Source organism: Alligator mississippiensis, chromosome 5 (genome assembly GCF_030867095.1).
Source record: "Alligator mississippiensis isolate rAllMis1 chromosome 5, rAllMis1, whole genome shotgun sequence".
Lineage (NCBI taxonomy): Eukaryota > Metazoa > Chordata > Crocodylia > Alligatoridae > Alligator > Alligator mississippiensis.
In genome coordinates this window covers 210,141,072-210,155,375 of record NC_081828.1, presented here as the reverse complement: position 1 = coordinate 210,155,375, position 14,304 = coordinate 210,141,072, and the positions used below count along the sequence as shown (strand labels likewise).

Sequence of the window (14,304 nt, the reverse complement as noted above, 5' to 3'; positions counted from 1 at the left end):
CAATTAAAATTTCATTCTAAGCCACAATACTAAAGGAAGTGGACTTGTAAGTGGATTTGACCAAGTCAGAGGTTTTTAACTGTTTCAGACTCAAGGTACCTCTTGGAAAATGCCACTTCTAAGCTGTCACTTGTTTCCTGACTATAGAAAATGATAGAGCAATTCTTTCATTGCAAAGAACTCAAAGAATAGGTCAGAGCATTTTTGACACTATGGATTCCGTTTTAAAATATTTGGGTTTATCTTGCGACTCCTGTCTAAGGGTTCGCACACCTAACGGTGCTAATACTGTACGGCACCCTTAGAGTCCCATGGAGCCCTGGTTGAGAACTGCTGGCCTTTCCATGCCATGATTCAGGCAATTAGAGAAGCTCCATGCAACCTTAGCCATGTATTCTGTATACAAGACATGCAAGTTCTTCAGTCTACCTTAGATTGTATTTATTTCTTCTATTTATATACCAGTCTTTCCAGCAAGGGCTCGGGGTGGCTTCGAATTAGGAAACAGAATAATTTAAAAACAGGAGACGGACCAAAGACCACACTGAATATCAAGATAGAACAGAGACCCTCTACGCAGCATCTCGGCTTAGCTTTATTTGCTAAATGGCTGTCCAAACAGGAAAGTCTTTCAACACTTCTGAAAGATGTCCAGGCTTGGGCTCTGGCAGCCTCAGGAGGGAGGGAGTTCCAGAGCCGAGGAGCCACTGCCAAGAATGACCTCCAACACATTTTTGCCAAGCAGACTTGACGTACTGATGGTACCTAAAAGAGGCTGCTCTCAGCTGACCTTAGGGATTGCAATGGGATGGCTGGGTCCCTTACAAATGTAGGACTCAGATCATTTATGGCCATACATGTCAAAACCAGCACCTTGAATTGCACCTGGAAAGCTACTGAGATCCAGTGCAGATGCTGGAGAACTAGAGATGCATGCTTCTGGTGACCCACCTGCATCTGAAGTTGGGCTGCGGCGGTCTGCATTAGATGGTTTTCAAGGGAAGCCCTACATAGAGTTCATTGCAGTAGACTAACATTGAGGTTACAAAGGCATGGATGATGGTGGTGATAGGACTCCGAAAGAAAGGGTCGAAGACTTCTCACTGACGTGGTGGGTGAAAGGCACTCCTAGCCACTGCCACCACCTGTAGATCCAGGTGCAGCAAATGATCCAGGAGCCCCCCAAGGCTGCAAACCTGTGTGACAAGGAGAAGCTGAACCCCAATGATACATGTTCCAGTCTCCACCAAGTCACATGGTCTGCCCACCACCATCACCTGTCTTGTCTGGATTCAGTTTTGACTGGTTCATCAGCATCCAGTCCCCAACTACAGCCAGGTACTGGGAAAGGATCAAGGCCAAGGTCAGAAAAGAAGACAAGGTAGACCTGGGTGCCATCAACATATAGATGGCACCTCGCTCCAAATCTCTACACTTCACCCAGCGGCCTCATATACACATTGATCAAGAGGAGTAATGAGATGGAGCCCTAAGGGACTCCACAGGAAACGTCCTGAGGGGAAGACAAATGCCTACCATCACCACCCCCTGGGATCTCCCTGCTAGGAAAAAATGGAACCAATTTAGAGCTGTCCTGCAAATATCCACCAGGTCGTGTGAGCACCTCTATCAACATCGATGAATGTTTCCCCAATCCAAGAGACAACGTTTTTCTTATCGACTGGGGAGTCCATACTGCATAGCGCGGCCAAAGTTTTCAGAATTAGAAACTTTCAGCCAGGACACCTGAATCTATTGAAAGGCATCTATCTTCATATAAAAAGTGACCTTCTAAATACAGAAGGCACTGTTAATATGCAACTCCCACATTTCTATTGTAGGTCTACAAATACTTGGAGATAAAATGCATCTGTAACAAATGCTGCAGCTAGCTATCATCCTGAATATAATACATGCAACTGGCTCATCCTTGAAGAACTGCAGCATCTGGAACCTAATAAGCAAGAGTCTCACTGGATCAATATTAAACATACAGATCAGTTTAACTAAGGGAGACCGCACTCAATTTCTGGCTCGGTATTTGTGTATGACCTTAGCCAAATCATTTAATTTCTGTGCCTCAGTTTCCCATTTGTAAACTGGGGATAATGTGCCTCTCACTTTGTTTGGCTGGTCTATTTAGACTGATCTCTGAGACAGGGAACATCTCTTAACATGTGTCTGTATGGTAACTGTCACAACGGGGCCACAAACATGGTTAGGATCTCCCCAAACAACCATGGTATATATAAAAACAGAGAAACTCTGTGGCAGGAATGATCTTTCTGACTGCACTGCACCTAACACTGCAAGTCTAATCCAGGAGCAGGGCTCACAGGCACAACTGTAATAGAAACAATAATAAAAGGAGAGCTAATCAATACATGGTTGCCCTGGAAGCCCAGGAGGATTCAGGATTAAGCCTCATATTTAATTCCTTCTGATCAGGAACTGCAAACAGCCCTGCCCGTTACTAGGACAGAACAGCGTATTACATCTGGGTGCTAGAAGACATACCCCACCTAGCTCCATTTTTCAATCAAGACTTACTGTTTCAAACATAGCCCAACAGTTTTGCAGTGCATCCGGCACTTCGGGCTCCTATACATGTGCAGGGAGCCGGCTCCAACGCACTGGAAATCCAGAGTGTTGGAGCAAACTCAATTAACTGAGTCTGCTGGAGCACAGAAATGACCGCACTCCCGCCTACTCCAGCGTCACATGTATCAGCATCCCTGCACTGAAAAAAAAAAAAAAAAAGCTCATTCATTCATTGAGTTTGAGTTCAAAGTGCCCCGCCACCATTTTTCAACACGGGGGATGCTGATACATGTAATGTTCAGGCACTTCATTAGCATGGCTTGCTAATTAATGCCTCCCACAGCACGTGTAAAAATGCCCCTAGATCACCAAATGCACCAGTGGCTTGACTGGTACCACATCATGCCACATCCCCTAACACCACCTCCCTCAGCATCTGTTGTAATTACCTTAACTTCAGGGAGCAAATGCACGCTGCAGGGCTTTACCTGCACTCCTGACCTCCACCGAAAAATCCTACAGTACGTGCTACTGGCACAGCAGGCCACAGACCTCTGCACGTCACAATGAAGTTTCAGCACTTATAGGAAGACGGGCACAGGAAACACATTCAGGGTCACAGCAGGTGACTGACCACACCTCATATACTGGGTTTAAGCACTGGTCCCTGTAACCTGTCAATTGATAAGGCATTGCTATCAGGGAGGAAGGGGGTCAATGAGGGGGAAGAACAGCAAAATAATTCAGCAGCTCTTCAAAGAGACCAGGTCAGGCCAAGTGCCCCCTGGCACGCCAGCAAGAAATAAATCTGCCTTCCCGTATCTTCAGCAAAACCCAAAGGATGCTGCCTTGGTTAGACACCGCTGCACTTTGCCACCTCCTGCCCTAGCCTGGCTCGTTCTGTGCCACAGCTGGACCAATTCACTTCACAGCTATCGCCACATCTGGAAAGGAGGCAATTCTTGACGGACTTTTTCCAACAAATCGACATTTCTCTCCTTGGCTCCACCTTTGCCCCTCAAGGCTCTGCCACTGCCTCAGTCCTGCTCCTCTCTCTCCTTTCTGACTCCAGACTCCTTGCCCACATAGCTCCGCGTGTCTGTCATCACCTCACAGCTCAGGTTCTCCAAGCAGCATCTGGAGGCATCTATGCATGGCCTCGGGTCCTGACCGAGGGAAATTCTCACACAAGAGGGTATATTTTAAACAGTCACGCCGTTGTTGTCTGAGGAAGAAAGTGGCTGAGTCAGACCTATGAAGTTAGGAGCAAGGCAGTATTTATGGCTAGTTAGGAACTGAGCCTCTGTCTTCCCAGTGCTGGTCACTGGGCCACTGCCAGATGCTTTTCACGGTGACCCAAGTGGCACAGTCTGGCCTGAAGGAGGGGCAGACAGCGATCAAATTAAGCCATTCATCCTGCATGCATCATACAGCTAAGGAGGGACTGACTGTGGGGCCAACGCAGCCAGCTCAAGATCCAGACACTCAGACCCAGCACTGCTATGGACCTAGCTCTGTGACTTTGGCTGGCTCTAGAAATGGGTTGAGTTGATAGATCCAATCCAAACCAGCAGAGATGAGGTGATGCTGGCAAATGCATGTACATGTGGGAATGTGTGTCCCAGTTGCATGTGGGAATTGGGCTCAATCCTGTCTTCACAGCTGGGCTGACTGGAGGCAGCCTTTGGGACCAGTCTGAAGCAAGGCTCAAATGGATGCCTTATTTGTTCTGTCTGGGTGGGTTTCAATGCTTCTAAAATTCACATTGCACTGCTCGTCCGTGCTCCCGGGTGTTGCAATGCATTGCATCAGAACTGAAATTAGACGGCAAGATCCCTGCAGCAGGAAGCCTGACAGCTGCCTGTAGGCACCACGCCATCTGCATAAACAAGCACAACACCGCACACCGCGCACTGCTTTCTAAGACACCCTGGAGCCGTGCGGGCCCGCCAGGCATGCAGGTGGGAAGCTGGAAGCGGCTCACCTGTTTGCTGGAGTGAAGGCTGTTTTTGTTCCTGTGGCTGTCCAGCAGTCCCCCGCATTTGCCTAGGGCTGCCAGATCCTTCATAATAGAGTTGAGAGCTTCCTCTTCATCTGCAAAAAGGAAGAAATGAGTGAGTGACTGTTGCATGCCAAGTTGCTTTCCCCCAAAGCACCCTCCCTGCACACGTGGGGCTGCGCAGAGAAATGCAAAGCATCACAGCAGAGGAGATGCCCTCTGTGAAGATGAATGTTTTAAAGGTCAGGCTTCTCCCCCCGACATGGCCTAGAATTCCCTTTGCCCTTTTCCTCCCACTGGGAAAATTTTCCCAGGCGAAGGGAAAATCTTTCCACTTGACACAGAAAGCTTTGGATGAGGCCCTTTACTCCCTTCCAACATCCATTTCATGCACTCTCACTTAGTCTCAGAAATGGTGTGAGCATGCTATGACTCTCCATCATGAAAACAGTCTATCAGGAAAGGGTGGAAGGGAAAAGGCTGAGGAGTGGGGCAAGCAGGAAGACTGCCTGGCTGGGGGAGAAAAAAGAGATAGTGGCTGGAGTACGTGGGACCTCACTTTCTGTCCTCAGGTGTGTCTGTGGGGTGCCAGGAGCTCTGGCAGGTCCAGGCCATTTGGTCTGACACCAGCCTGCAGGTCCCACAAACCCAGGTCACTGTTTCTCTGCCAGCAAGCTGCCAGTGGCTGGAACCGAAGCCTGGACAATCACAGCTGCTTAACAAGAAAATGTGTCTAGTGGATGCCCAGCCTCCCACCTGCCTCTCAAACCAAGACAGCACTCCTAACAAGAAGCCACTCTGCTGCAAAGACATGACAGGTGCAGCATGCAGACCCCATGGCTGTAAGGAAGAGCATCCAGTGACACCTCTAGCATTTCCCGGTTGCTTCCTCCAAAAAGAAACAGGCCACAAAACTGACACCCGCTGCTTATGGTGGGATGTCGCAGGAGAGCGAGCCCAAGTGCCAACATTATGGGAGCCTTTGCATAGATTTCCTCGAGTAGATGGAGGTAATTAGCTATGTTCACTTCCTCTTGATCTGCCGGCAATGCTCCTACCAATGCAGCTCAGGGTGCCGTTAGCCTTCTTTGCAACCAGGGCACAATTCTGGCTCCTGCTCAGCTTATTGTCCACTGTAACCCTCCTGGTCCTTTCTGCAGAGCAAAATGCCTAGGCTCAAAACCAGCACAAGTTCCTCTCTCCCTATTTCTCGAGCATTATGTGTAGCAAGATTGCACGATGAATAAGCATGCAAGAGAGTGGCTTTGGAAAACGGAGTCCACCCAGCACAGAGCAAGTTCCCCTCCCCGATTATGCCACAACTCTGAACTAGAGCGAGCCAAACATTGGAAGGCAAAAGGGGCAGGGGATACTCAAAACGTTTAAAGATTTGGTTATTTCACAGATTTAAAAGGAAAAAAAACCCACACACACACAATTTTCTACTTATTCAAAATATATATAGTGCGTGCGTGCACATACACGTGTATATGCATCTATACACACGCGTCTATATAAACATACATACTTGTGTATATATACATACGTGTGTATATGTATATATACACATATATGTGCACATGCATATATGTGTGTGTATACACACACTGCAAATATATATAAAGCATGTGTGTTGTGAGTATATATACATATATAAGTTGTGTGTACACATGCATAAAAAGAAAATTAATCAAATTTTATGCTAGAAAGCCCCCTTTTGTTTTCACCACTGAAGAACTGAAGGGTGGAAAAAGATTCCCCACCTCTGATTAAAAAACCAACAACAACTTGTAGCTAAAGCATTTTTTCTTAGCCCATAGTTAAGAGGCTGTGACTTGGATGACTACACAGTCCGGTGGGTGGCGAATTGGCTGGAGGGTCGCACCCAGAGAGTCGTGGTGGATGGGTCGGTTTCGACCTGGAAGGGTGTGGGCAGTGGGGTCCCGCAGGGCTCGGTCCTTGGACCGATACTCTTTAATGTCTTCATCAGCGACTTGGACGAGGGAGTGAAATGTACTCTGTCCAAGTTTGCAGATGACACAAAGCTATGGGGAGAAGTGGACATGCCAGAGGGCAGGGAACAGCTGCAGGCAGACCTGGACAGGTTGGACAAGTGGGCAGAAAACAACAGAATGCAGTTCAACAAGGAGAAATGCAAAGTGCTGCACCTAGGGAGGAAAAATGTCCAGCACACCTACAGCCTAGGGAATGACCTGCTGGGTGGCACAGAGGTGGAAAGGGATCTTGGAGTCCTAGTGGACTCCAAGATGAACATGAGCCGGCAGTGTGACGAAGCCATCAGAAAAGCCAATGGCACTTTATCGTGCATCAGCAGATGCATGATGAATAGGTCCAAGGAGGTGATACTTCCCCTCTATCGGGCGCTGGTCAGACCGCAGTTGGAGTACTGCGTGCAATTCTGGGCGCCGCAATTCAAGAAGGTGCGGATAACCTGGAGAGGGTCCAGAGAAGGGCAACTCGTATGGTCAAGGGCCTGCAGACCAAGCCCTACGAGGAGAGACTAGAGAAACTGGACCTTTTCAGCCTCCGCAAGAGAAGGTTGAGAGGCGACCTTGTGGCTGCCTATAAGTTCATCACGGGGGCACAGAAGGGAATTGGTGAGGTTTTATTCACCAAGGCGCCCCTGGGGGTTACAAGAAACAATGGCCACAAGCTAGCAGAGACCAGATTTAGATTGGACATTAGGAAGAACTTCTTCACAGTTCGAGTGGCCAAGGTCTGGAACGGGCTCCCAAAGGGAGGTGGTGCTCTCCCCTACCCTGGTGGTCTTCAAGAGGAGGTTAGATGAGCATCTAGCTGGGGTCATCTAGACCCAGCACTCTTTCCTGCCTATGCAGGGGGTCAGACTCGATGATCTATTGAGGTCCCTTCCGACCCTAGCATCTATGAATCTATGTGTCAGGAGGTGATGCGACTCCACCAGATTGTAATTAGTTACATTAAGTGACATGACTACCAGTGAATGGTATTCGGTGATGCAGTGGCGGAGGAATGAGACCTTAACCTGCACGATCATGCGGACAGTGCGTGATCGCTAGTAGTCTAACCAATCAGAAGTTGCCCCTAGAGCGTGACTGGCCGGACCAGCATGCTGAGGCCTCCAGAATGTTCCATCAAGGGGGGACCCTGATTGGCTAGGGAGTCTATAAAGGGGGCTGCACGCCTCGGCGCGAGGTCCCCAGATGCTCCCGAACTCAGGAAGACAGCCTGATCACCTGTCTTGTCTGGACAGACCCCTAGGCCTCTAGCTAAGATTCCTAGCATAGGCTACCACAGCTTATAGCTAGACCACGCGCTATCCGGAACGCCCTGTGCGTTGCCCAACTAGGCATCATACTTGTACTGATAGTATTTTCGGCTGCAGTCGACCTTCACGATTACATCTTGCTTGTTACTCGCCGCTACCCATCAGTTGCTCGTTTTTCTACCTGTACCACGTCGTCTGTCTACCTGCCACTGTAAATAGTATTCAACTCGTTAATCATCTTGTTGGTTTGTAAGTAAATTTATGAATTTTCTTCACCTATTAGTTGTTGCGCTTTTTTTCCTCTCTCACACTTGGCATCCCCGAGCGTGTCTGGGTTGGGGTCACTACTCAGTGCCCCACTCGACACACAACTGAGGCCATTTTCCAAACACCATCCTTGAATTATGGCCCACACTATGAATAGTATGAAAAGAAAAAAAGAAAAAAAAATGAATTATTCAAAAAAGAAAAATCTGACACAGAAAAAAGAAAAGAAAATAGTAATGCCTTCCCCTCCCTCCAACCCCCTGCATGATGCAGCCAGGTGGAGCTGAGGTGAGAACAGATATTTTTCACAAGGTCTCCAGGTTTTTCACAGAAGTCCCTAATAACCATTTTCCGTTTGCTGTGAAAAAACATGGCAAAAAGCAGATTTTCTCCTTTAAAGGAGAAAAACCCAAGGAACCGCAGGTTTCCCCTTGCAGGCTGGTAGAGGTCCAGCTTGCAAGGGGCTGCGGGAGCGGGATGCAAGGGGCACCACGTGCGCATGCACACACACACGCACACGGCAGCCAGGCAGCGTGGTGGAGAGCAGCTCCTGAGCTCCCTCCATGCAAGTCTATAGGGGCGAGGGGGGGCAGTGGCACAAACGATGCATCGAGGGGGGAGGGACAGCCCTCCCCAGATTTCTGCGCCCAAGGCAGGGTGAAGCGATGTAGCTGGACTGGACTAGCGCCAGGCAGGAACCACCTCTGCAGCCCGCTGAGCAGGACCTGACGCAGGAGGGAGCCCTGCGCTATGGCCACTGGTAGGCTTCCAAATTGCTTTAAAATTGTAAATATGCATCACTAAAACATTGTGTTCAACTGATACCTATACATATAGTGGCGTTTCATTTTAATCATGGAAAAACACGGATTTTGTGATTTTTAATCAAAGAATTTGGGGTGTTGTGTTGGGTTTTTTTAAATCAGAGAATTTTGGATTTGAAAACAGAGATAACCAGGATCCCTGCTACTAACAAAGTTGCAATGAAACCTTTCAGTCCTTTCTAATCACGATGTGTTGATTCTGGTAATGGGGCCAGATACTAGAAGTTCGCGCGGGGGTGCCAGGAGTCTAGGTACGGTGCTGCACAGTGCAAAAACATACGGACAGGAACGGCATGTTGACAACGCACTTCTATAACACCTGTTGCTAAAAGAGATGTGGCGCCACTCTCACATGCGAGCCATTTCCCTGTTCCTCTTAGCTGCAGGAGGAACAAGCAGATTTAGAAATTAAATCTGGAATGGCGCTTGCAACAGAAAAGGGAAGATGCAAGTGGTGCAGTGAGCTGGGGGAGGGGAGAAAGGGCCAGAGGATGCCTTGTATGATGGGGTTGGCTAGGACTTGAATTTACTGGGTGTCAGATCCAAAGCCCAGCTAAGTCAAAGGACAGACTTGCATGGAGACCATTGGGCTCTGGATCGAGCCCACAGATACCCTAAGAAGGCAGTATATACAGGAGCCAATCCAGTAAAGGCCGTAAGTATGGGCTGGATGTCAGTGGGGTACCGTCTTCAACGGAGCCAAGACAATTTTAGCCAGCGGAGGGAAGATGTGCATGACTAAGTGCTTGGCTGGACTGGGGCCACATTTACCCACTAATTAAGACCAGAGAGCTAGCCAGGTCCACAAGTACAAGGGTAAAAAGCATCAGCAAACCCTTAGCAAGGGGAAAAAAATTAGAAAACAAAAATCAAGTGGAGAGGCAACCAAATTCTCCACTGTCATCTACCACCACACCAGCAGTTTGTCTGTACCTAAGGGTCTCCGTTTCCTGCATAGCATCAAGTCCAAACAGCACCAGAAGGGATCACAGTAAGTTTTTCCATTTGCCTTCTTCCTTTCCCTTGCAAAAAGCATTTCTTCTCTTCTCTCCCGTCCCAGCCCAACCACAGTTTCCTAGATGACAGCACCAACCAGGCTGAGCCCTGCTCTCAATTACCGGCTAAACATACAGCAACCCCAGCACAATAATACCAGCGCAGCCCTGGTCAGAGGAAGGGCATGCTCATCGTCCAACAGGATCCAGTTGGGTGTTAATCGTGAGACTGCTCCTCTGAGTCATTGCTAGTCTGGCTGCTCTGAAATCTCAGTTGAATACATTGTAAGATGGATTGACGGATAGGTGGGGGGTAACAACATTAACAGGGATGTCATCAAGGTCTTTGAGCTAGTGCTGTTACCAAATAAAAGAAAGGCCAAGGGATCCTTAAACAAACTGCATTTCAGTTTTCTCCCACAATCTCACTGCTGCAAGCATTGTAAAGGGCTCCAGCATCAAGGCTTTGGGTTTTGTCCCTAGATGACAACAGCGTCGGAGGCCTCCAGGGACAACATACAAAATAGCCTGCAATGCAGTTTTAAATGTGAAGAAAACTAGAGCTGGTCAGCTGTGCAAAATGCAAAGAGGCTGACAAAGAACCGCACAGCTGTAGCATGCGCTGGAAACCTGGAGACTTGCAAAGTGGGCCGGGGAGTTTGATCTGAAATGTCAGCAAGCCCAGGGGCTAGTTAAACTGGTCTTCACTGGCTGGACAATACCCAGGCCCGGGAGAGCCAACAATATGGCTTTCAGGATGGTGCTGGCGATGTGCAGAGAAGGGTGCGGCAAGGTTACAGAAGGAATCCAGCTGCCCATAAGCAAGAGGCAGAGGAAAGCCCTGTATTTTCCTACTACCTAGGTTAACCCTATAGGAGCACAGCACTGTCTTGAAGACCTAAGGGCCTTGTTGTACATAGCGATTTTGGTAGGAAAAATGAAGTTATGGAAAGCTTGTGCAATTGAGCACCCTTCTCCCTTCCTAACACGAATTAATGGAGTTCCCTACCTTACTTTTCCACTTTGCTGATGGCTCATTTGCAAGCCAGGTCTGCACTAGTATAGGTCATGTCAGTAGTTTGATTTCACCAAAAATCAAACCCCACCCAACCGAGAAGCAAACCAGGTTACATGCTCCAACACACTTCCTCTCCTGCTGGACCTGAAGCCAAATCCTGACCTGCCCAACACCAGCCTAAGGGCAGTGCAAGCCATATCCTCTGCTGTTCCCACCTGTCCATACTAAGACCAGCACGGCCATGAGTAGTTAAGAGGACAGCTAACTACAAAGCTCCAGAAGCTGTTTTGTGTGAGCTCTCCCGCCACTGACTCTGCAAGGACTCTTAGATCTCCTGCATGTACAGCATGGGCTGCAGGAGTCCAGCAGTCCTCAACCACCAAGGAAGGTAGTGCAGATTGCTGACTGCAAGCTCCAGGAAACCCACCAGGAGGTATCCCCAGGGTCCTAGACTCAGAACAAAGAGCTGGGAGCCAAGAGACATTGCCAGCCACTTTGCAATGCTGAAGACTTCCAGAAATCAGAAGCACCCACTAATTTGGGGTGTCGGGCCTGAATCAGCTAATGTTTCAGGAGCCCCCTCCCCCGCTCCAGAACAGACTTAGAGCCAGGCAATCACCCATCTGAAACCCAAGAGTTAATTGCCCGAGTTTGGGCTCCCAGGTATTGAGGCACTGAAAAAGAAAAGCAGCAAGGCTTGAGATACTTAGGCCCGCCACGCTCTCAGATTTCAAGGTCTCCATCTCGTCTGTGGGTCAAATACCTTTCACTGAAAAGCACTTTGCTCTTTACCCAAGAAGAGCAGTGCACAAAGCCTCATTTGCCTTAAGGAGGGAACACAAACATCAACACCACGATGCTCAGGACTGCTGCAAGATGAGACAGGGGTCCAGCCGCACAGAAGCCGACCTCTTCTTCCTCTATGAGCATGAACAGCCGTTTCCCTCCACTGAAGCGGGACACGTTTGCATTTCACAAGCCCTATTCTAGGCTCTGCAAACAAAAATAGAGGTAGGGGGCTTCCCTGAAAAGCTGGGTGTTGAGGACAACCTGGAAATGACAACACAAGCGGGTGCCAGGTCCCAGTCTCCTGGATTAAAAGCAAACACTCCGAGCTTCAGGATCCCAGCTGCAGACACAGCGGGAGCACAGTTTACATCACTGGCTGCAAAACCTCGCTCCAAGAGGACTCGCATAGAGATGACGTTTCCCAGACGAATCCTCCCTCCTAAACGCTGCTCTTAGGGTCTCCGAGCAGCCTTGCTGGAAGGGTGGGGAGCTTCATAGCATGGAAACGAACAGCCCGCTCAAGAGCTAAGCAAGGAACGGAGGAGCCCTCTGGATAATCCGAGCCAAAAGCCACACCCCAGGCTCTTCTGCGAAAGGAGTGTCACACTCTGCTTGTTAGGCTACTTTCCCAGCTCCTTGGGGTGCAGGCCGATGAGCCTCCCCAGACAGGGGTCCCAGGGGAAGCAGTGGGAATCCCATGCAGGCAAGTGGCTTCCAAGATAGGGTCGCTGTCGACGCGCATGAAAAAGGCAGCCTGGACACTACATAGGAAATCTGCACATGAGCAGTGCTACCTATGCCAAGGCCGTTCAGGGCAAGAAGGGGCCAATTACAATAGCAAACAGGAGCACAGGAAGATAACTCAAGCTGTTTGGTTTGGTATTAGCCATTCCCTTTGTCCCCCGTGAGACTGTTTGCCCTCTGATCCCCTGCTCTGCTTTCCAGATCACCGTCATCAGCTCCTCTGTACGCGTCCCTGAGGAATTAACTACTTTCTCTTTCTTTCTTTTATTCCTGGCTTGCTGTAGAGCAGTGATTCTCAACCGGGGTGGCATGAGATCCTTTCAGGGATTGCGTGGCACCCCACAGCACATCAGATGTGCAAACACCTACACCTAATTCACAAGAGAAACCCAGAGATTTAAACAAAAGAGGACTCTGTAGGGTTGAAAGCCATTCTGACCTGCTAGAGTCTGAGTTCTTTGCAGCAGAAGAACTGCTCTACTATTTTTCCATAGCCAAGAAACAAGTGAAAGCGAAGAGCTAGCAATTTCCAAGGGGTGCCCTGAGTTTAAAAAGGTGGAGATAAACTTCTCTAAAGCCAACTAGGACTTCTAAACTATGCTGGAGAGCAGTTCTCTTTTGTGTTTGGTTTCTTTTTTAAGAAAAGTCCCCGTCTGCTGCCATTTGTAAGGAAATGAACTAGTCACTCTATTAACTGTAACTAGTATTGGATTAGATCCAATGAGACCACTGCACTCAATGAGGGAGGGGAAAAAAAAACAAAAAACACTGCCATCCACTTCAAGGGACTTTAAAACAGGGCTCAATGCAAGATGCAGGTGCTCAGCCCCATCCCCCATATGCCTCCTACTACCAAATCCATTATCTTTTAAGGCAGCACCCTACAAGACTGCATACAAAGCAAAAGTCCTTTCAAAGGAACTGCGGTAGTTTGATGCCCGTGTCCTCCTGCAGCAGGCACGCGCTTTGTGGTCGGTCCAGCTAGCTGGCTTCGTTTCTGCTGGGAGCAGAAGGCAGAAGTATTGTGGTCTCAACGTGATTGGTTTGCTTCCGAATGAGAACATTACAGCAGGAAGAGAGAGTCTGAAGGTCAGCGCAGACCACCCAACTTGGGCCCACTGTCAAGAGAGGCAGAAAGTGAAGAGGAGACAAAGGAATAGTTTAGCTGTGCTCAGATGGTCTAGACGGGACTGTTATTGTTGGCTTTGCTAATAGGTCATTACTAAGAGGCAGTTCAAAGTAGTTTTGTGGAGCTGCTCCCACGAACAATGCAAGAAAAAAGGGTACCAGCTGCCTTTAGTGTCAAGAGTGGCAGGAGGGAGGCTCCAGCAAAAGCTGACGTGCCGTACAGTTTATCATCTCAGCATTGCCTGCAGCAAAATAGGGCCCAGACTGCAAGATCGAGGAGCTGCAGAAAGGAAGGCATCAGCTTCTGAGCCATGCCTGAACCGATGCCTCAGCGCACTGCCAAGGGGCCGCGCCGCACAGTAAGCTGTGCTTGTTCGGCTAAAGCGTGAAAACCACAGCCGTGACCACTTGTGGTCATTAAAGATCCCACAGTGCTTTTAGCAGGAATAGCTTTGTTAGCCCCGAGTAAAATTTCCTAAGTGCTTTCAGTGGGTACAGTCCAGCCCTGTACGAGAGGCTGGGACTTCTCTGGATATTCCCAGACCAAGAGAGGGGCTAGATGAAGGCTGACGGTACAAATCAGGAACACGGAGGGAGTGGGGGAAAGAGAAGTGCCCTAATGACGAAAGCCAGCCATCTGAAGCAGAGCTCACAGTGAAGATTGCAGCTAGAAGGAGCCTCAAGAAAATACACACGAACAGCTCTGACTCTCCAACACCCCTCGCCCTGCC

At 48.9% G+C, this 14,304-nt stretch overlaps 1 protein-coding gene across 3 annotated transcripts in view; it reads right to left on the bottom strand.

The window, feature by feature from the left end:
• LOC102572648 (mitogen-activated protein kinase kinase kinase 3) overlaps window positions 1–14,304 on the bottom strand; it is a 107,263-nt gene that overhangs the window by 56,664 nt on the left and 36,295 nt on the right. For all 3 annotated transcript variants that reach the window (XM_014609063.3, XM_014609066.3, XM_014609065.3), the window contains one exon: window positions 4,526–4,635. In XM_014609063.3, coding sequence (XP_014464549.1) covers window positions 4,526–4,635 — 110 coding nt within the window. The remainder of the gene's footprint in view (window positions 1–4,525; window positions 4,636–14,304) is intronic.